Here is a 22,724-nt window from a genome sequence, read left to right on the forward strand (position 1 = left end):
ATCTCTCTTCATCACTGGTACAGACGCACTTTTGTCTTTAATATGAATTAGCTTCATCAGCCAGCTAGGAGTTGACCTGGCTGCTAATGAAGTTACTGGATATAAGTCCAAGCCAAGACTCCGAGTGAAAATGCTTCTGCACTTTGTGAAGGATGCGCAGATCCAGGTGCCAGTTTTGCTGCTTTACAACATCTGGAGTGAAAACTGGATCTTAGTCCATGGCACCCAGGGAGACATCCGATGTGGGACCGTGGAGGCCAGGCTCATCCCTCTGCTTCACGCTGCGTTATGGCCAGAGGATGGTTCTCAGTGAAATGTAGCTCTGGAACAAACTCAGTGGAGCAAAAGCTTAACAGTGCCCAGCCTCGCAACAGTTGGGACAGAAAGTGAACCCCGGTGGCATATCTGAACTGAAACTCCAGGGGAACTGGGGAAGGCCGTGTGTGATTACTCAAGTTGGAGTTTAGCCAGGATGCTCAAGCTGACAGACTGTCTTTTACAGCAGTGTGGTGGGAACCTGAGCGGATGGGACTGGTCCAGATCTCAGCTTTACTCCCCTTACCCTGCATCTGTCTCCCCCACGGCTGCTGGCATCCGGGTCAGCTTGGATCCAGCTCCAGGTGAAACAGCGGTCAGGAGAGTGTGGACTGTCCCTGGGATTGGACACAGGGTTGTCCTGCACAGCAGGTCTGAGACCTGTAGCGGGGCATGGAAATGGTTTGGAGGTCACTCCAGTGAGCACTGGTTTATGGATGTCCTCTGTGACAGCATCTGCTGTGCTTTTCCACGAGTGACCCAACTTCTGCTCTTGGACCTGTCTGGTCCATGCTCTGGATCTACTGCCTGTCATCTGTGCAGGGTTTGGCACGTCCCGGGGCATTTCTTGCAAGAGCCCTGGAGGATTTAAGGCATGGACCGGGATGGGCAACGGATCCTGCTGACGCAAGTACTGGGAGTGTAGAACATAAACCACACCACCGTCAAACCTCCTTCACATGAAATACTGAAGTGCTGTTCTCTTTGCTTTCCATCTCATTGAGGATGGAAATCACGGGAGAGGGACACGGAGAGCATGGTGAATGTCTTATCAGATGTTGGACGCTCCCAAGCAGTCTGCCCCAGACATTTTGGGGCTGGACAAGCCTTTTCAAACGGTAACTCAAACTCCAGCTTTACGTGTGGCTCGTACCTTTATCAAGAGCTGAGCTGCCGTCCGAGTGCAGAGGGTCTGGGCATGTTCCGAGGGATGGTGGCACTGGAGGACGGGTTGGGGGGGTGAGGGGAGGGAACCGCTGAGCTCTCCTGCCCCTCTCAAAGTCATGTCCGCGTTTCTCTGCGAGCTGCCGTCTTCATTCCCCCCGACAACCCGAGTGGGAGATAAAAAATTCAAAAGCATTAGTGTTACATAGTTATTAGCCAGGTCAGGGGGTGATGTTTATTATGAAAGACTCTGAGAAGGGATTAACTACACACATTAAAAACCACCCAATACAAGGCATCTGGAAAAACAAGCTTCTTAACATGGAAAAGTACTGAGCTGTTTGTAAACATCCGCGATGGGGGCCATTGCCAGGGAGGGTGATTATATTTATCTGTGCCTGTCACGGGGCTCTGCCCGGGCTCTTTCCTGACGTGTCCCAGGCACCAGGCCTCCGTCTTGGCTGTCTCCCTTGCAGAGGCGACAGTTGTCCTCCCCTGCCCCATGCCTGGGCACCAGAGACCTCAGGGCAGAGCCCCGGCGTGATGCCGATGGTGCCGTGGGCACAGGGCATCTCCTTCCATGGAGATGGAGACGGGCAGCTGCCAGCGGCTTCTTGCGTCTACGGTGATAGCAGTCTCTACCGATCTGGTCATTTTAATTAATCTCGTTAGAGCTTGTTTGCCTCTGAACCTGGCCTCAAACGGAGCGTGGTGGCCGGTGCCCGTCCCTGGGCACCGGCGGCTGAGCAGCCCTGCGAGGAGATGCTGGTCGTGCTCCGTGCTCCAGGAGCTGGAGGGAGGGGCTGCTCGCTGGAGTCCTCCTTGTCTTGGCTGGTGAACCTGCAGCGGGGAATAAGATGTGCCTGGAGTGTGGATTTCTGCTCCTGCCAGTGGCGCGTTAAGCGCAGTCCTGCCCCCGGCTGTAGGGCTGCGGGATCTGAGCGCGAGCTCACTGGTTAGACGGCAGTGATCGAGCCCTCCCTCCGGCTTCTGACTGGGAACGGTTGTCAGTGTCTAAGGAGAGAATATAAGAACAAGTGTGTGATGATAGTCACCGGTTGTGTCCGTCAGCTCCCAGCCGTTGGCGCCTGGGGCTCCCTCGGATGCTGCCTCCGAGCCGCTGCCGTGGCCGCTGCGTTAGTCATTAGCTCCCGAATGAGTCGGGATCCGAAACCCTACCCTGCAACGAGCTGCGCTGCTGCAGTGTATTGGGGGGGGAAAAAAACCCAACTGCTTTTTTGTGCAAACCACCTGCCTGGCACCCCTCCCGCCGTCCCTTTGCCAAGCCGAAGAGCCCTGCGTGGTCTCGGCTCTCCTCCGCGGCTGCTGCCCGTCTCACCCAACATCCATATCACCCATCTCCTTCGACCCCAACCTTCTGGAGGCGAGGGGACCACAGCTGCAGGCAGGGTCCGAGATGAAAGGGAAACCACAAACTTATACAATCTACGTTATTTTCTACTTGGCTTTGTTTAGATATGATTTCCGCGTTTCCAAAGATGTCTTTTGATATCTCTTTACAAGGATTTAACCCTTTAAACAAACATCCTCATTGCTTCCCTCCTAAAAAAGTAATTCTTGGTGTGTTAGATCCTGTTTTTTTTCCCTGCCATGGGTATATAATGGCCTAGTGCAATGTGAATTTAGTCCCTGGGCTCTCTGTGCTTGAAGAAGGGCTTTTATGAGCGTGGCCGAGCAAGACTGGACATGCTTTTACTGGGCTGGATGAGGAGAAAATCCGTCTGTGTTGAAAGGTTTGACTGCGGTGGCTTTGTCACTTTTCCCAAGCTGGCGTTGGGGTAACAGATTAATACCATTGTCTTCTGAACGCTGAGAGGGGCCAGACAAAAATGCTTCTTGTTCCTATTTTAAATTCTGTTGTTCATTGAATCTTTAACATTCAGCGTTTCGAGAGGAAACAAGACTAGATGAAGAGATAGCGGGCTGGCTCCCAAATGAACATGAAAGTAAGGATTTTTTTTCCCCACGGGCAGATAATATCACCGCTTACAAACGCACACCAGGCATTGCTGCGTTTCGGGGCCTTGCTACCGAATATCGCCGCTCGACTCGTTTCAGAAAAGGCTGGAAAAATGGGATGTAATGACAGGGAAATAGGGCTGGGGGGGGGGTGGGAGGGGAGCGGGGCTGGGCAGCCCAGGGCTGTGCCTGCAGAGGTGCCGGCTCACGCTGATACCAAGACAGTTTGTACAACCAAAAACTATTCCCAGGGCTCCCATTGTTCCTGTTGTTTTCTCTTTCTCTAAAAATCCTTGTGACTCATGAGCTACAACAAACAATTTTATGCTTGAGAGAGTGAAGGGCTAATAGTGCTGGCTGGAAACGAGGAGGGAGCCCTGCAAACGAGGCAGCCGGAGACTCCCCTGGTCCCGGTGTGGATGGAGGAAGGGGGTTATGGTGGGGGGGGGTATGTGGGACATGGCTGCCAGGACTGCAGTCAGAGGGGAAAAAAAGAGGATTGAACCAAAACCTAAAGAAAACCTGTTATCTCGGTGTCAGAAAGCACTTGGACGTCCTTTGCGCGGTGAGTTGTTGCCGGTTCTCCGAAGTGATGCTCGTGGTGCCGCGCCGGCTGTGCTCGCTACGGAGAGGTCATCCGTGAGATCCCACACGGCTACGGCGGATGCGAGGGCAACCGGGGATGATTATAGGAGGGAATACAATGAAATGTGAGATTTGGGGTGCGGGCTGTGGCCAGTCCCTTCCCACCTCTCCTGCCCGCCCTGGTGCTGGCGAGCGCCTTGTGCTTTCCAGCTCCCAGGTTTTGAACGCTGGGCTTCATTTCTCTTATCATCCCACTTCTTTGCATTGTGGAGCACTTTATTTTTGCTAAAACTTTGGGAATACAAACATTTATTTATCTAAACAAAATCCGCGTCCCATCCTGGGACTGGGAGCAGGGTCGGAGCTTGTCCCCCTGCCCCAAGAGCGAGGTCTGAAATCCCCAAGGTCAGCCGGGTGGAAACGCAGGGAAAATGTGTAACACAATTCCTGCTGGCTTGGAAAGCCTGGTGCACGGGCACCCGGCCTGCTGGAGCCTGGCTGCGTTTGGCCGAGCCGCCTTTTCTCTTCGGAGCCGGTTTTCACCCAGGCTGGTTTGCAGCAGGTGCCCGGAGCTGGTGGCACCAGCTGCATCCCCGTAGCGGGTGACGCCGAGGCTGTGCCACCTCACCGGGTGCGATCGTCCATGCCGGATCCTGCCCGGTGCTCCCTGGGCTGGCTGCAGTTTTAAAAGCTGATCAAAACCAGCACGAGATGAGTTTCTTTTCGTTCCAATTTAAAGCCCCAAACACGTAACGGCTTTTTGGCACCTGCCCAGGAGCTGGTTTCGTACGAGCGGAAAGTCGTTACCGCGGAATCTGAATTCGGTGTTTTCGGGTCAGTATTTGGGGTTAAGGGGATAATGAACAATTTGGACCTACAGTGGAGTCACTTGAAAAGCCGAGTCCTTGACAGAGCCCGGAAAGTGGGAGCGGAACGGCGGAGAGATTGCCGGGCCACTTAATTAGAGGGGTTTGTGAGTGAGTCAGAGAACCTGGAAATCGATACGAGGGTTGCGCAGAAAGGTGGTGGAGAGGCTCGGAGAGGGGCTGGATGGCCACGGAGGAGGAGAAGGAACACTGTTGGAAAGCAGCCCTGCCTGGGAATCCTTTGCTAAGGGTTCCTGCTGCGTGGCGGTGCGCCCGTCGCAGCGAGGCACTGCCGTCTCCTCCCGGGGCTGGGTGTTTCTCTCTGAGGTTGTCCAAGCACTGGACAAATTGGTGCTGGTCCATGCAGAAGCTCCCGTGGGAGCCCAGGAGCCACCTCGGGGTTGCAGAGAGTGACTGTGTTGCTGGGGGGAACAACGGATCTCAGCGAGGTGGAGGGGCTGAATCCAGCCCCTGCCTTGCAGGTCACTGCCATAACCATGGGAACATCCTTCCCACGCCAGGCTGGAGCAGAGCACAGCGTCAGGATGTGAAAAATCAGGAGATGTGTTACATTTAATTAGCTCGGGGGAATGACTTTTTCATTTTTGAGAGATAAAATCAATACAGTGTTTGCTTCACAACAGCAAATTACAGAAATAGCAAAAAATAATTGATGTATCATTGGGGATCGCAATGGCTTTGGTATCCTGGTGACTTTTCACGTTCCTGAACTGCTGGGATGGGCTGTCCAGGGCAGGCAAGCAGCCCACCACCGCAAACTGGTGGGCTGAAAGGATGGGGAAATAGCAGAGATCGTACTACAGGTTTGCCTGGCCAGTGAGATGTGAGTGCCAGGGGTATCTTAAAAGCTTGCAGACCTTGGAAATGGAGCTGACCCAGAGCAGTTGGATCTGCAGGAACAGCAGTGGTGGTGCTGGGACAGGAGGGGTGAGCTCGAGTCTGTGACTACCCAGTAGTTCTTCACTCCAGGGATCAGTAGTTACCCAGAAGTTGTTTCCTACACAAAGAGATCTGGACGGGAGCGTGCGTGTGGTCAGACAGCTCCTCCACATGGCTGATGGGACAGCTGGAGCAGCAGGACCTCTGTGCTGGTGGCCCGAGCTCCTGGGACAAGATCGGTGTCCTGCTCCGGTTGCTTCAGTAGAGCCTGGTCTGTAACATGAGGTCAGTGTGATCCCGTTGGGAATGAACCTGTCTCCTCTTGTGTGGGCGACGTGGATGGGGAGCCGAGATGCGAAGCTGATGGGCTCCTTTGGGATCGGCGGTGGCAGAGGAGGTGAAGGCAGCTGCTGCATCAGTTGCAGCTTTCGTGTGGTACGTGATGGTTTGCTGCAGCTGCCTCCTGGGATACGCTTGTGCTGAGGAATGGTGTCTTCAGGAGTGGTTTTGCCAATTCTTACTCTTCATCCATCACTTTGAGATCCACAGACACCTGCGTTTTGCATCCTATCGTCCGTTGCTCTGCAGGCAGCATGAGAGGGCAGTGGTGGGTGCAGTGGGGCTGGTGCTGGGTGCAGGGCTGGTGGTGCCGTGGGTGCCAAGGCCAGCGATGGGAGCGAGACGTGCAGCCCTGGCAGCAGCTACCGGATTTGCCTCCCTGCTGCAGCTCCCAGGGCAGCGTTGGGCATCTCCCTTCATTTTGCCTTTTCCGTGCCATACCCCGCTGTGAAATGCTCCTCCTTGCTCACCCATGCCGCTGTGGGATCAGCAGATACTGGGAGGGATGTTTTCTCCGTGGGCCTTCCAAGCTCTGAGGCTGCACGAGCACGCCAACCCCGATCCCTGTACGAAGGCAAAAATATCTCAGGGTTTTGCAATTTCATTTTCTTTCCCCCCGTCTTTAAAGCTGAGGCTAGCGAAGGGCGAGGCTGGCAGTGGGGCACGGGTGCCATGCGTCTCCGAGCATCCCCGAAACTTGACTGAGGATCCCGAGCAAGCGGAGGTAATAAAGTTAACGTCTTGGTTTGGCCGTCCCCGTTGCCGGCAGATCGATAGGCAATAAGCTGGATCTCGCTGCCAGGCTGGAAGGGAGGACGGAGCCTGGCCGGGGCGGCGGCGGTGGCGAGGGGAGCGGGGCAGCCGAGCCTCGGAGACAATTTGTCGGCTCCTGCGGACGGGGAGAAACAGTAAACACTCCTATTGAGGGAAAATTGCTTGTTTTCTGGTACCCAACTTTCACTTCGCCGCCAGGTCCTCGGTTCATCAGTGCCCAATTTATCCTTTATTTGGTTTTCATAAATAATTCAGAAGAGTTTGAGTAGAATAATTGAGTCTTTTCCCAACCCTAATCCCAGACAATTCAAAACAAAAAGACATTTAGATTACAATTTGAGCGTATTAGCAGTTGGGAGATTTCCAGACAACTGATCTGCTTTCCTTTACAATTTCTGCGCCGTTCTATCATTTCTAAAGTGTTCTGCTTTGATAGTTAATAATTTGAGCCTTTCCAGTTCTTCGTGAAAAGGCAGAGGCATGGCTGTGATGAAGTGCGGGCGTGCCTGCTGCCGCTGGATGGGCGAGCTTAGCTGTTTTCCAAGAAGGACTAAACAAATGGAGTTCTGAGATTGCAAATCCAGCCTGCCATGTGCCTTATCGTCTTCAGGGAAATAGATAACAATCGTGCTTATTTGGCTTAAAATTAAAACGAAGCTTCTACGCCGATGTGAGCTGAAAAGCCAGAAGGGATGAATTTGGGGAAGACTTTATGCAGGAAAACACGAGCCTGGGATCCGCACCATGCAGAGGGGGGAAATTATTCCGAGGGCTGATCCCATCGGCGCGTTCTCCAATGCGGAGGCTGTGAGTTTTGCACGGCGGTTTGCCGGAGGGTTTTGCATCGCTGAGGATGTCATGAAGCATCGGTGAGGCTGGTCCTGCGGGTTCAGGATGGCGGTGAGCGGCGTGGGATGCACGACCAGGTGCCCATGGGATGCTGCCGGGGCGCCTGGACCACCGAAACCACCACCCTGGCAAACAGCTGAGAGCACCAAGGAAATGATCTACGTAATAACTATAAGCAAAACGAAATGTGTTTAGTTTCCAACACAAGGATCACATGGAGCTGGTTTATTTCCAGCCCTTGAGGAGGGACTGCAGCTCCCCAGAAGCGCTGCCAGCTCCTTCCCGGGCTGGTCGCATGACACGGGGCATGTCCATGCAGGATCCTTTGTCTCCTTCTTCATCGGCAGGAGGAAGGTGATGGGCCAAGCGTTGACATAAGCGTGCCGTGGCCACCCACCCTGGTGTTACCTTGGAGCCATGGGGCCCACCACCTCTCGGGCTGTTGCCTGGCGCCGTCTTTGCAACAGAAAGTGGGGATCCTTGTTTGGGGTAAGGCTCTGGAAAGGGCACTGCTGCGGTGGGTGCCAGCGCCCTGGGGAGGGGGAGACCTCAGGGCAGGTTAATGATGTGGCTGGACCTTTCTGGGGGTTGCACTGCCAGCACCATGCTGGGCAGCTTCCTGGAGGAATTGTCTGTGTTTGCTTGCCATGAAAGAGTGATGCTGTGGTCCTGCACCCTGTGGCCTCAAAGGGAGTGTCCTCAGGAGGCAACTGAGTTGGCAGAGGCGGGGGTGGAGGGTGCTTACATGTCAGCAGGGTCCAGTTCGAGGAATTTTGAAAACCTATTGGGTGCCCAGCACCTTTGGAAACTGTTCCTACTGAACTTTGGCCATGAATCTCGAGAGTGAGTGTCTCCAAAATAGTGTTTTATTGCAAGAGTTTTGCCAACGGAGCAGTGTAGATGTGCTGCAGTGCACTGGCCCCCGACGCTGCCCTGAACCGCGCGTGGTCCAGGCACTGGGGAGCATCTCGTCCACCAAAGCAGAGTGGTCCTTGGTGGGGCGGCTCGCTCGGGTTTGCGTTGTCCTCCTTGGAGGTGGGCACTGAAAATGGGTAACGGAGATACCCAAGTTGTGACCCTGGCACTGCAGGGGCGTCAGGAACAGGGTGTATTTGTACACTGTATTTTAGGGAACGAGCTACAGCGCGGTTGCTTTGCTTGTTTTGATGCACAGACACACGGCACTGGAAGGGCTGTGACACCTCACCTGGCCCTTCTCATGTTTGATTAATATTTATCTGAATTTTTTCTTCTTTTTTTTTTTTTTTAATTTCTTACACCGGCACACAGTAAAAGGTTACTGTGGCATCCTAACTGTGCATTTGTAGCACACAGAGACTTAAAGGAACCTGATCTTTCTCAAGCTGAGCTTAATTCTGACTGTAATGTGTAGGCTGTTAATTATGTTTATTGAAGGATGTGCTGAGACTGTGTCTGGCCAACTCAAATCAGGTTTATATAGATTCAGTCAAAAATGTCTCCAAACAGATGCATCGAAAGGAAAGTACCAGTTTGATTTAGAGAGGTCCCAACATAGAAAGGGTTGTTTATGTATTGTATTTAACTCTAATTGGGTTAGCAGCTGAGACTCAGAGGATTAAACAAACTGACCTAAATACTGGTCTCAGTGGTCTTAGTTAATGACTAGTTTCCTGCATCTCAGCCGATTTGGTTTCCCAAATACTCTCCAAAGTGCGTTATCTTTGTATCGAAGGTGTAAAACCGTGTCGTGTCATTTATTGTGGTTCTGACAAAGCAGTGCTCCTTTGGAGAATAGGCTCTGCAAACAGATTAAACGGCGTCTGAAGAGAACACCTGATCCGCCCCGGGCCCGCAGGAGGAGCAGGGATTGAGTGGATGGAGCGAGGTGGTGTCCAGGCATGATTGCTGGCACCGTCCGTTATTATTTCAGCTAACAGCAGATGGTAGAGAGGAGAAATCATCCATTTCCATTTACAATTTATTTTTATACTGCAAGAGGCAGGATTGCTCAAGTCGTTGCTGTCAGGCAACCCTCTGGAAGGAAAACCTTGTTTACCGTGAGGGATTTTTGGGGAATGATTTTTTCATTGTCACATGTTGAGGGAAGACTCTGCAGGGCCAGAAGTGAGATGGAGAAGGAGCCTGTTCCCTCTCCAAGGGGCTGGAGGGTTCTCATAGAGCAAGCAGCTCCAGTGTCAATCTCACCGGGGGTTTGTTGGGTCAGGAGGAATCTCTGCGTGTTTGACTGTGGATGTGTAAGTGGGCACCGAGATCACCACGTAGTTGGATATTTTCCAGCTGTGGTGGAACCCACCCTGCCTTTATTGTGCCTTTTGCTCCTTGGGATGCACTTGCCGGTGGGATAATCAAATCCTGATGGGGCACCTTGTACTTTCAGCTGTCCTCGCTCAGGGCAGCGAAGTGACACGATGGGGACACGAAGGTGCTCGGGGCAGCAAGGTGATGTGATGGGAACACGAAGGTGCTCAGGGCAGCGAGGTGATGTGATGGGGACACAAAGGTGCTCGGGGCAGCAAGGTGATGTGATGGGGACACAAAGGTGCTCGGGGCAGCGAGGTGACGCGATGAGGACACGAAGGACGCTCAGGGCGATGAGGTGGCTCCGTTTCCCACAGCTTCATTCATGTCAAGAACACCATCTCCACCGGCGGGGCTGAACGAGGGCAGCCCAGTTGCTGTACATCCCGTGGCGTTCAGAGTGCATGTTCCTGTGGTTGTTAAAAACATGGATCCCCTACGACAAAGCAGCCTGTTGTTTCTTTAGTTTAATACTAATTTTCAGCCCGTGTCTTGGCCGAGCTTGCACCCTGGGACTGGATTTCATGTCTTCTGGGCTGGGGAGCCTCGGAGGGGCTGCAGCTGTGGGGACTTGGGCTCTCAGCGGTGCTTGGCCTGTGCACCTGGTTCTGCTGCCCAAACCTCACCCTGGAGTTGCCCTAAAATGACACCCTGAAGCTGTACCGTTGGGGCCACAGGCACCTGCTGCCCCGTCCCTTGGGGACGGGCTCCCTCGGGCACTCTCCCCGGGCACGCGTGCACCCAGCCTCTGCCAGACCCCTTCACCCTGCCTCTTGGATGTGGTTTTTTTTTCCGCTGCAGGTTTTCCGTACGGATCTGATAACAGCCATGAAGATCCCCGACTCCTTCCAGCTGAGCCCCGACGAGTACTACGTTCTGGCCGATCCCTGGAGGCAGGAGTGGGAGAAGGGTGTCCAGGTGCCAGCGAGTGCCGAGGCCATCCCCGAGCCTGTGGTCAGGTCAGTGAGTGGGGTCCCCTCTGCCTGATCCCCTCTGTGAGTTCCTCTCCGTGGGGTCCCCACTGCTTTGATGGGGTGCGCACCGTCTCGGAGAGCACGTAAAAGGGATGCAGGGATGCTGGGCTTGCCCAGAGGTGCATGGGGAACTCCTGCCGCATTCTGCCATGGGCAGTGGCTTTCTGAAAGTCCCCCTCCATGCGTGCCTGACTTCTCTCAGGCAGCAGCAAGGAGCTGTGCCAGTCAAGCCAGCTCCTTGTTTGCTCTTGGGTGGGGAATTTTAAAAAAAGACCTGCTAAAATCAAAGGGAGGATTAAAAAATACCAACAGAAAACCACCCAGAACGTCATCCCCTGCCTGGCTGCTTGATGCATCTCCATCTAGAAACACGTGGCTGTGCCGCCGGTGTTTCACAGCAGGGAAGCAGGAGTTGGCCCTTAGATTAAAAACTTCCCTCTTTACCACGTAAGCTGTTTGTGCGTGTTGGAAACGTGACAGGCATGCCGAGATTCGGGGCTTGGGAAGGAGGAGCCCAGCCAATAGACGAGCATCTCCCAGACCTTGTAGAGACAAGGTCTATCGGCCTAGATCGGTGTCTCGTTAGCTGTTTTAAAATAGGGAACTGAGTTTTAAAATAGACACTTAAACAGCTGCTCGGGTGGAAAAGAAACGTGGGGGAGCTGCTACCCGTTCGTCGTGCGCCGGGGGTTATCCCAGGGTGATGGCTGAAGCCGCTGGGGAAAGGCTGATGCTGCCGGTGGGGGGAGCCGGGCGGATTGGGAAGGGACCCCAAAACTTGTGGGGTCAGACCCAAAAACTCGCCGGGTTTGCAGGAGCTTGGCAGCTCTCGCCCCGCTCACCTCGTGGCTCGCGCGTCCCGCGAAAGCGTCGTGCCGGCGTGATGCCAGGGCTGCGGGAGGAGGCGTGTTGCCGGGGGGTTTGGGGTTCGGGCACGGTGGGAAGCCTGGTGGAGGCTCCACATGTCCCACAGCCGGAGCAGCTGCCGCTGCAGCTGCCGACCCCGCTTCGCTTCGGAACGAAACTTTTGTGTGCGCTCGAAACTTTTGTGTGCGCTCGCCCTCGTCCCCTGGGGAAAAACAGAGAAAAAAATAAAACTTTAATGAGTCTGAACACATCAAAAGGGGAAGTTGTAAAGGGGGCTGTTGAGTTGATTTAATCCTTGGGAAAAAAAAAAAAAATCCAGGAAAAAAAAAAAAACGAGAGGGGGGAAAAAAAGCCCTGTGTGTGGAATATCTTTTTTAGTTGTCTTTGAGAGCTGACCGCAGTCTGGGCTCGCAAGTGCTCTGCTCCCCAGCTGAGGGCTCGCGCCGGTGCTATTTCCAGCTGAAAAGTGATCTCTTGGCGCTGCCTGGGCTGGCAGTGCCCGTGTAAACCAGCCTGAGCAGCGGGCTGCCAGGCTGCCCGCCACGCCGCTTCCCGGCCTGCCGTCGGCTGGGGTTTGGCACCCCAGCCTCTGAGCCAGGGTGCTGGGCACGGGGCAGGCTGCGGATGTGCCCCGCTGCTTTTCTCCAAGCCCTCGTTTGTGGGGGTCCCGGGGGCAGCTCTGCCAGTGCTGCCTGTTCCCGCGCAGGGATGCTCCTAAAGCCTGGTGCACGTCACCCCCCAGCTCCCCGTCCCACCCTGTCCCGCTCTGGTATCAGCTCTTTCCTGATATCTTTCATGTTTTTTTTGACTACTATCGTGCCTCCTCAGTCCTCTCTCCTCTGGACTGAACAGATCTGTTCATTTTCAGCTTCCATCAAAGGTGTTTGCTGGAGTTGTGAACGTTTTTGTCAACATCTTCCAGGCTTCCCCTAGTTTTGCCCGTGTCACCACTGGGACATGCCCACGGGCTTTGGAGGGGACATCAGACACCCCACCACAGCCTGGTGCTGCCTGCTTACATGGAGCTTGGGTTTCACTTCCACCGTCAGATCCTCCTGTGAAGAATTCCCTAATTCTTGGGGTTGTTTTGCTCGTTTGATAATTCTCAAGCTGGGTGCTGTTCCGTAATCCTTGATGAATTGCCTCTTGCAACACTTCCAGCTCTTCCTTCAATTTCTCAACACAGTTTTGGGTTGAAGTCTTGCTCTCTACTGGGTTCGTGGCTTCCCCTTCGTTGGAGTTAAGCTCAGCAGACCGAGCAGGTGTACCCCGTGTCTGCGCGAGGAGCCTGGCCTCGCAGAGGTCTCGGCACGGCCCACGGACACCAGCCAGCAGCTCCTGATGGGCAGCCTTGAAGCCTTGTGAAGTCATGATGGGTCCCATGTGCTCCTCTCCTGTCCACCCACCATGGAGGTGCCAGCCCATGCTGGATGGTTCTTATCCCGTGTTATTTACTGCATGCATTCGTACAGATTCCTTATTTATGTGCTTCAGTGGTTTTCCCTGAGTTTTATTTTTAAAGGCAGATAATGTATGTCTTCTTCTGGTCTTCTGAAATCTGACCTGTTCTCCATGACCTCTCGAAGATGCTCATTAGTGGCTCCATCAGCTAATCCCAGGTGGATTTCTGCAGCCTCTCCAGCTTGTGACATGCCCGGCTCATCCCGTGCTGCTCTTCCCAGGCTGCCGTGACATCGTGCTGTTTGCCCACAGCCTTTGCTTCCTCGGAGGTCTTTCCTCTCTTGTTGCTCTGTCTGTCTGTCCAGCATCATGTCTCCTCTGTCTGAACCGTCCCTCTTTGCTGGCAGGACATCGAACGTGACCCAGAGTGCTTTGTCCTTGGACTTCAGCTTGTTCAGGATCCTTGGCCTTCGCTGGTGTGATGTGAGCGGAATGAGGAGCGCGTTTCACAGCAGCGTTAATGGTCGCACCTGGTTTGTGGCCATGATGCACGTCCCGGGGGGACAAGCAGTAATGCTGCCGGATTCTTTGTTAATCAGGACAGCATCTCTCCACACGCACACCAGAAGGCACCACAGAGACAAGCGTGCTGCTCCCGAGCAGTTCTGCCTCCGACAGCATCCCTGCCCTCCCCGTGTTCCACTTGGGTCACCGATGCGAGAGTCGGGGATGGAGAGAGCAGCGTTTGGACTGTCGGGGACAGGTGAAGACTAAAGAGCTCCCTCGCGCAGCTTGCCCTCCTTTGGAGAAATGTCAAGTATTTTTTCACAAGAGATGACTGTATTTCCTATAGAGACAGATTGAGAGAGTTGGGATTGTTCAGCCTGGAGAAGAGAAGGCTCCAGGGAGACCTTCCAGCAGCCTTCCGGTACCTAAAGGGCCTACAAGAAAGCTGGAGAGGGACTTTTGACAAGAGTGTGTAGTGACAGGACACGGGGCAATGGCTTTAAACTGAAAGAGGGCAGATTTGGATTAGATCTAAGGAAGAAATTCTTCCCTCTGAGGGTGGTGAGGCACTGGAACAGGTTGCCCAGAGAAGTTGTGGCTGCCCTATCCCTGGAAGTGTTCAAGGCCAGGTTGGATGAGGCTTTGAGCAACCTGGAGTAGTGGAAGGTGTCCCTGCCCATGGCAGAGGGTTGGAACTGGATGATCTTTGAGGTCCCTTCCAACCCAAACCATTTCGTTGTTCTCTATTTCATCTGCCTAAAGAGAGCAGCGCTGAAAGGCCTTACAGCTCCGTTTACCTCTCTGGTTTAATTGCTTTAATTTGCCCCTGTCTCCATCCCGGCAGCAGTGAGCAGGTGCCTCAGTGGGACCTGTTGTCACTCCTGACAGCCATTTCCATGTGAAATTCCTAGAGGGAGGCAGGGGAGATGTCCCTCCAGCCCCGGGAGCTGGAGAGCAGACGGGCACTGCCTGCAAAATAAAACTCAGCCCCTCGTCCTGCAGCCCCGGGGCTCCGGTTCCTGGGCTGAGCAATGGGCACGGAGCGGGTTTTGCCACGGAGGGTGTGAGAGTCGCTTCCCACCCCGGAGGTGGCTCTCGCCTCCGAGCAGCCGCCGCTGCTGCTCTTTTCATCTCCTGCCTGGGCGCTTGGAAACCAGCTCTTCCTCCTCGCCTCTGGGTTTTGTGCCTCCGAAGCTGAAAATTAGATTTTTTTTTGAAACGTTTTATTTTTCTGGAGCTCTTGAAATGTCAAAAGCTGGGGGTGAGGCAGAAGGAAAGAGCTGTATTTTAAGGAATGCTTTCCCCAGAAAGCAGCTGTCTCAAAATGCCTCCGCTGAGATCCACCTTAAAGCCCCAGGTCCTTCCTAGGGGAGCACAAGTCGCAGGGCAGTGGCGAGGAAAGCGGTGGGGGAAGAGGTGCCGTGTCTCTTGGCTCGGTGTCCCGGGAGGTGCGGGCACTGCCACTGGCCACCCGTGCTCTGGGGTTATCAGGCAGCGCAGGGGATCAGCTGTTTCCTCGCCGCAATCGTTTCTGGCTCATCGCTGCTGAAAAGGGTTTTATTTTGTACGGTGCTGTGCCTGAGAATCACCTAGAGCTTGAAGGGCCCGAGCGTGGCGAGAAAAGCTGCTTGCAGTCGGATGAGAGCAGGGGAATGAGGAATCGAGGCGAGTTTCCCTTCCGACAGGCAGCGAGCAGCAGGTTGGCATCCTCTGCCCGTGCGTGTCCGGGTTATCCGTTCTGGGATGTGGGTGGCGATGGCGCTACGTCTCACTAGTGACACTACATCCCAGAGGTGACACTACATCCCACCTCTGTTAGAGCCCATGGCCAAAGCATCTCCTTTGACTTTCCAGAACCAGACGAGCCTTACAGCCCCTGTGCGAGCTCTACAGTTATTTTACAATTGGGTAAACTGAGGCACAGAGATTTCCACCGTGAGTCAGTGGTAGAGCCAGATATGAGATCCCAGTCTGGTGTGGGGGCACAGTTGGGTGCTGGATGCAATCAGCATGGACCATCTCAGTGTGGTTTGAGTTAAAGGATTAAGCCAGGTAAATCAGCAGGAAGAGTTGTTGCAACGGTCTCGGAGCATCGGGGCTGTGGGTACCACTCCTCTTGTAAATGAGAGAGAGAAGCTTTGGATGAGCTTTGTCTTCGCAGAGTCACACTGTGATGCACCCAAGAGGAAAGTGGGCCTTGCAGGTTTGCCATGGATGCTCATGGGAGGCTGTGAAGCCCCTTTTGCAGAGCGGGTGTGCAGGGACCCGGCCTGGGCTTGTCCCTACCCACCGGCGGCGATGCCGGTGCCATGCACGGCGGTGCGTTGAGCTGGCTCGGCAGAGCATCCCTCCGTAAAGCAGCAGCACCTACGTGGGATTTTATGCACCTGTATAGGTTTTAATTCCTCCTTTATTTAATGATTTAACATTTTTGGCACGCGGCTCCTTCTCCAGGCTGACAGGGATGCGGGGAGGATCGAGAGGTGGCTCTTGGATCTCGCATTAAGCCACATTAGTATGTGCTGTAGATTCTGTTTCCTGTGAATTTGCGCACAGTGGGAGGACGAGCAGGAAGGCTGCTCCTTGCTGGCAGGCTTCCCAGATCTTCTTGGCGTTGCAGATCTATCCTTGCATCGCTGCTGTGGCCCTGTTTTAGCAGAAAACAGCGCGGTGGCAATGGGAGGGCGCAACCTCTGCGAGTACCGACTGGGCGATGGCGGTGGCACCAGCGCAAATGCCGTCTGCTGTGTCGGCACGGTGCCAATGTCACTGTCCTGTCCTCCTCCCTTGGGTCTCCTGTGGTCTCCCTCCTCTGACAGCCACACAGGCAGGTAAAGCAGCTCCTTGCTGTGCTGCTGGGCACGTGTCGGGCTGGTGCAGGCGCGGGGCTGGCTGTGCCCGGATCGTGATGTGGAGCTACCCAGCATTCCGTCTCCTTCCAGCTGTGTTGCTCTTTAGTGGACTTCAGTCCCATAAGGCGTTGCCCCAGCATCTCCAGGAGGTCCAGCAGCTCTTTGCGAGGGTGCAGAGTTGTTGACAGGGATGTTCCTGTCGTGGTTTTGCGATGCCATTGCAAAAGGGAGCGAGAGGAGGGACACGGAGCACGAGATGAATGTACCGGGCAGGGAGGGGAAGTAACTGGTGCACCAGTGATGAATGTCAGACTGGGACATGCCCTTGCCCTCCTCCCCCTCTGCTTCCGGTGAGCAGACACCGTGGCTCATCCCAGCAGGGCTGGACGCTGCATCCAGAACACCCAGTGCAGGGAGGAAGCAATTCCAGCGCAGGGAGAAAACAACGCCGGGAGTGACATGGGCCACGGCGTGGAGCGCGGTGGCACCGAGGAGCCGCGGCCAGGCTGGCCTGGCAGCGGGGTGGCACGATGCGAACGGCCCGGCAGTGCCTGGACTTCGCCTCTCCCTCTGCCTCCGCGGGCAGCGGGAGCCCTGGCCGGCGGCCAGGCTGTATCCTTGCAGCAGCGCGGCTCCCAGCCCGGGGACGGCTTTCCGAGGCTTCGTTCTCAGCATGTACTGGATGAACCAGCACACTTTGTTCTCGAGTGTTGGGATTGGACTTCCTTGCCTCGGTCGGCGGCGCAGCCTGGCTGTTGACTCATCAGCAGCTTCCCTTGGGCTTTGCTGCAGAAGGGGCAGGCAGGATTCTGCAGCAGTTTGTGTATTTTTTGCAGCAGAGCTTTTTTTTTTTTTTAACATGATCCTTTTTTTCTTTTTTTTTTTTCTCCTTCCCTCCAGCTCATCATGAAAAATGTGTGAGTTTGGGGCTCGCAGATGGCACGCTGGCGATTTTACAGAGGGCTATTTCTTGGGTCAGTTACCCCCATTCTGTGGCTGCCTGCCCTAAAATATGCCCAGATTCTGCTACGCTTCAGAAATAGATATACACTTCCCTTTCAAGATCTGACACTCTGCTTTGATCAAAAGAAATAAAAATCCCAACTGCCCTAGGCCTCAATGTTCGGATCACAAGCCCCGGGATGTGGGAGCGCGGGAAGAGGAAAGCTCGCTGTCTGTTCCGTGCGCTGCCAGGGACCCCTGGGGTGATGCCAGGCCGTGGTGAGGACGGTCTGGCCAGCGGCACTGATGCAGGGCAGTGAAAAACCCCCAGGATGTAACATCAATGAGTTCCCTCCACAGCCCTGCCGCTGGGAAAGGGAGGTGTCCGGTGGGATCTGCTCGGGCAGCCCGTGGCCCCTCAGGCGGTGGGGAGGGATGGGTTTGCGGGGTGGTCTGCCCTGCAGGTCTTTAGGTATCTGGTTCAGGATGAGGTGTGTGGCCTCGACAGCAGCTGCGGTTCGGTGGTTCGGGGGGTCTGGGCAGCATGAAAGGTGGTACCGGCACTGCCGAGGGTTGTTAGCTCGGGCCCCGTGCTGGGAGTGCTTTGCAAAGGAATAAGTCTGGTTTTCTCTGTTACTTGTAGTCGTTTCTGGTTTGCAATCTGCTCAACAGGTTCTCCTCTGGGCTTTCAGCAAGTCCTCACTTTTGTCGGTTTGCGACGGGAAACATGTTAATCCAGCCCGTTCTTACCCAGCACCCAACCACTCGGACTTTTATTTTAAATATTTGCTGATCTTCCCGGTGATGCCCGTGGTTTATACTGGATCAGGCACACAGAAAGTCAAGTGGTTTTCAGCAGTAAATGATGGAACGAGTGGGCTTGGTTCCCACTGCTCGGTAACGAGGTTTGCGGCGCTCGGGGCGGGCTGGGGCTCGGTGCAGCCTCAGGAGCCTCCGCATCTCGCTCCATCACTCCGCTCTCCATCCAGAACCATGGATTTAGTGTCTAGTCAGGCAAACCGTAGCAGATCTGATCGCTGCTGCTCGCAACCGCAGCAGTAATTAAATCACTTCGTAGTGATTCAGTGCAGCTCATGTCCCCGTTGAACAGGACAAGAAACTATTACTCTTAAGTGCTCTTCAGAGTGGTGGGAGAACCAGGACAGCCCAGCAGCAGGAATAGCTACTCAGTTCTTGCTGCCACTGTGGATAATCTGTGGAATTTAGGTGAAGCCTGCATTGCTGGGAAGTGAGCGTTACCATGTGCCCAGCACCGTGGTGAGCTGGAGAGGAACTGGTTGGTGGGTTTTCTTCAATGCACTTGAAGAAGATCTGGAAAATGCACCCAAACGAGCGCAGCTGCTGTAGCAGTTTGTGGGTGCTGCAGGACGCAGACGGATCCCTCCTGGTTTTGTGGGATGGGCTGTGTGCTGCTTCACATGACTCGGCGTCAAAACTCTTCTCCTGCCTTTCAGGGTTCAGCGCTGGTGCCGTGGTTCAAAACCCATTAAAAAAGGCTGGGTGCTGCCTTTTCAAATTCCTCAAAGCTTTGCTTTCCTTGGGTTGGTTTTCTGTAAGGAGACGCATGTGATGGCACCGTGCTGGTCGCAGGAATAGTTGTCTTTGTGCCCTTGTCTGTATTTTGAGCTTTCTGATGCTCAGCTCCGTTAGCAGCAGGGTCGGGGGGATTTGGCCAGTTCCGGACCTGCCGTGGCTCGTGCTCGCAGCCCCGGCTCAGACCACAGCAGGTGCAGAGCTGCTGCCATCGCTCGTAGCCTCTGCTCCCCGTGCGTAGGTGGATAGAAATACAGTGGAGCTGTTTGTGTTGCTGAAATAATTGTGGAAACATTATCTGGCTGAGATCATTAAATCCAGATGCTTTAACATTAGTAGCTTGGCTTAAGTTACACAAAGAAGCGTTTTTCATCTTTTTATATCCAGAAAACATACACTCAAGTCTCCCTGGCTTCCCTAGTAGCAGTTCCAAGATATATATTGCTTAAATGGAAATGAGCAGAGTACTAGTGACCTGCTGGCTGGGCTTGGAGGAGGTTGGCATGTGGCACAGGGCTCTGCAGGGCCACCTGATAGGTCAGCAGGGCTCTGGGAGAAGCACCCATGGGTGCTGGCACTGGCTCTGCCCTGCTTGTCCAGTGGAGCAGATGTTCCCTGAGCATCCTCGGTTGAGAGCCGCTGTGTTTTGTTGGGTTTCGGAGCCAGAAGAGCAGCGGGTCAGAGCCCCCTCCTGCTGCCTTCGATGCTGCTGTTCGGGCTGAACAGCACAGAGGGGAGAGGAGGAAAGAAATACGAATCCTTGCACAGCGTCAGAAATTATGCGTGTGTGTTTTGCTCTCTGCCCAGGCGCTGCTTTTGTCTAGTCAACCAGAAAAACATCTGCGTTCTGTTGTTCCAACCAGCCCACCAGCAAACTGCTGCCTGGCTGTGCAGCCGTGGTTTTCCTTGTTGCACGGGAGTTGTGCGGGTGAGCCCCGCTGTGACATGGTGCCCGGTCTCTCCTCCGCCTCGGGAAGCTGGATGCTGCTCTGCAACATCCCAGCGCTGCACCTGGGCGCTTGGTTACCCAGGTCCCTTCTCCCGTCCGCATTGAAATTATTTTCTGGGCACTGAATCAGAATTTAGACTTGAATAATTCATTTGTTGAGCTAAATCTCGGGGAGATTTAGGCTGGAGTATAAACGTGAGAAAGACGGGGACATGGATGCTCTGGTCTTCATCGAGTCTGCTGAGGATCAGGCTTTTTATATGGTGATAAACAGCTCCGGAATTGGAAAAGCTGTCTGGGTTTAACAAGATGGCTGTTTAGTGCCTCCTGTTCACTTGTTTTCCTCTTTTTAACACATCAAAGAAGAGTGAATCACTTTCTCCCTAGAGGATTACATTATTCCAGAGGCCTGGAAGGGCTCATTCTGGTTACAAGCTGTTACCGGAGGAGATTTTAGATGGGGAGGGGAAAACGGTGCTTTTTTCTTACTGCACCTGTTAATTGCAGTGTGGACCTTCAGCTGCATTTCTGTAAAACTTCCAGAACCTGCCTGTGTTTTGCACAGAAATGGGATTGTCACGGGGGGATTTCCAAACCCAAACAGCGAGACTCTGGCCAGTCCTGGAGCCAGAAGGAGTTTCCGAGCCGAGACGTGTGCACGGTGCCGGGGCTGCACCCTGCGGAGCTGCACAGCACCGGTGGCTGTACCCTCCCCATCGCCGAGGGGTTTTTAAAAGCTGGTAATGATCATTTTTATTATTCGCTACTTGGAAAGCACCGAGTGTCTGGGGTTCAGCTGGAAAAAACAACAGCTAAAGGGATGCTGGGTGCAGCTGAGCCATTCTGTCCTGGGCTGGTCCCTGCTTGGCGGAGGATGCCGGGGTCCCCGGTACATCCCCGGGGTCCCTGGCACATCCCAGGGTCCATAACACATCCTGGGGTCCCCAGTACATCCTGGGGTCCCTGACGCATCTCCAGCGCAGGAGGGATGGGGTGTGCAGCCTGCGCAGCCACCCAGGCATTACGTCACCCGCAGCCACACTCACTGGCTGCTGGTACCCGGAGGGCAGGACACTGCTGCAAGCAGCATTAACCCCTTCCTGAGCATCCCGGGTGCCGCTTGGGGAGCACAAAGGGACCTTCACGGGGCTGAGCCTGGACGCTGGAGTCCGTGGGGTCAGGGGATGCCTTCTGGGCATGGGTGCTCCTGTTACAGGAGCTTGGTGGATCCTCCTGGAGCCAAATCCAGCTGCTTTGTTCCCCTCAAACAGCAGCAAGAAGCCAAACGAGAGCTTCAGAGCCGAACCAAGGGTTCAGCACCTGCGTAGGTTTTTGGGACAAGCAGTTTGCTAACGGTTTAAGTTACACCAGAGGGTAGTGCCAGCCCAGCCAGCCATTGTGCCCATCGGCCTTGGTGGTGGTGAACCACAGGGTTTCTCTGGGCTGCTTGTGTGAGCATGGATGTACACAGGAAGGGCTGATGTTATGTTACCTCTGTCACCTTTTTTTGCCAGAAATGTGCTTGTTACAGGGCAGCCTACGAATGGCACAAAGCAGAGTGTGGCAGACCAGGCCACCAGACCGGACAGCCACCGCATGTTCCCCTTCTTGGACCAACCTTTGACCCCTGGACTGAGCTCTGTTACATCCATATGAATTTTTGTGGATTCACAAAGGCTGTTGCCAAATCTTGAGGGGTTTTGACTCTGACAGCCAACAAGAAAAAACTGCAAATTCTTACTCTTCTGAACAAAGTGGTCCCAGCAGTGCCCACTGAACACAGGGCTTTGATTCTGCTGAGGTTCTTGTTTGTTTTCCAATGAAAGTGTTTGGTGCCAGTGGCCTGCCTGGACACGCCGTGTCACCGCTGTCCTCCCCGGGACCAGGTGCCTCCAGCCCTTTCTCTGGTCCGTCACGCAGGAGGACGTATTGGAAGGTGCCAGGTCCCAGTGGTCCCTCCCGCAGGGTGCTGGGTCTCTGGTTTCAGATCTCCTGCCAGTGGCTTGTGCCAGGGAGGAGAGCAGGGTTGCCCACAGGGCTGTGGGCTCTCGAGCACCCTGTGCTGGTGGCTGACGTCCTCCTGATGTTACCTGGAGCATCTCCAGTCGAGGACTGGAGTGGTGAAGTGCACAGGCACCCGTTAGCACCGAGACATGCATCCTAACGATGCTTTTAGACTCATCTAGCCAGCTTACATACTGGTCTAAACATCAGGCCAGTTAATTTAAAACTTAAACTATTCAATATCTTCTTGGCATTCCCTTTCTTCTTTAACCCAGCTTTGGGAATATAGTTTTTGGCTCATGGTTTTACAGACTTTACTAGAAGCCATAAAAGTGGAGTAAGTCGGTGTAACACGATCAGTAGAGCTGGGCCAGGGTACACCGAGGGTCACAAAACCTTGTTTGTGGATTGCAGCTCCTTACCCTGACCGTCCACCACCGTCTGCAGCCGTGTCCTTCACCCTTGTGCCACCAGGCTCTTTTATTAACGTGTTAAATTCCGCTCCACTATTGAGGAGCAATAGCACATATAAAATCTATTAGCTTAAGTTTATAAGAAGATTGGGCATCTGGTCTGAATGGCCTGCTAGATACTATTTTAAAAAACAGAAAATGAAAATCATCCCTTTAAATGGCCTTTTTAAAGTCATCGTGTGCCGCAGGAGAATTCCCCGGCGAGCGGAGCTGGCGGTAAGAACAGTATCAGCGTCTGCTGAAGGTTGCTGGCAGGGTTATCTTTCCACTGACTTTCCTAAGCTGATTTATTTATGGGCACTGGACAAGACTAATTTAGACTGGAACGTAGGTAAAGAAAAGATGACTGACTAAAGCCTTCCTCGTAATAAAATTAAGTATTTTCAGAGGAGAAGCACTGCACAAGA

General features: G+C 54.0%; 1 protein-coding gene across 2 annotated transcripts in view; it reads left to right on the forward strand.

Moving 5' to 3' along the window:
* JADE2 (jade family PHD finger 2) overlaps positions 1-22,724 on the forward strand; it is a 74,039-nt gene that overhangs the window by 11,581 nt on the left and 39,734 nt on the right. For both annotated transcript variants that reach the window (XM_086621464.1, XM_086621465.1), the window contains exon 4: positions 10,596-10,753. In XM_086621464.1, the coding sequence (XP_086477590.1) occupies positions 10,596-10,753 (158 nt within the window). The remainder of the gene's footprint in view (positions 1-10,595; positions 10,754-22,724) is intronic.

This window comes from Tauraco erythrolophus, chromosome 16 (genome assembly GCF_009769465.1).
Source record: "Tauraco erythrolophus isolate bTauEry1 chromosome 16, bTauEry1.pri, whole genome shotgun sequence".
Taxonomy (NCBI): Eukaryota; Metazoa; Chordata; class Aves; order Musophagiformes; family Musophagidae; genus Tauraco; species Tauraco erythrolophus.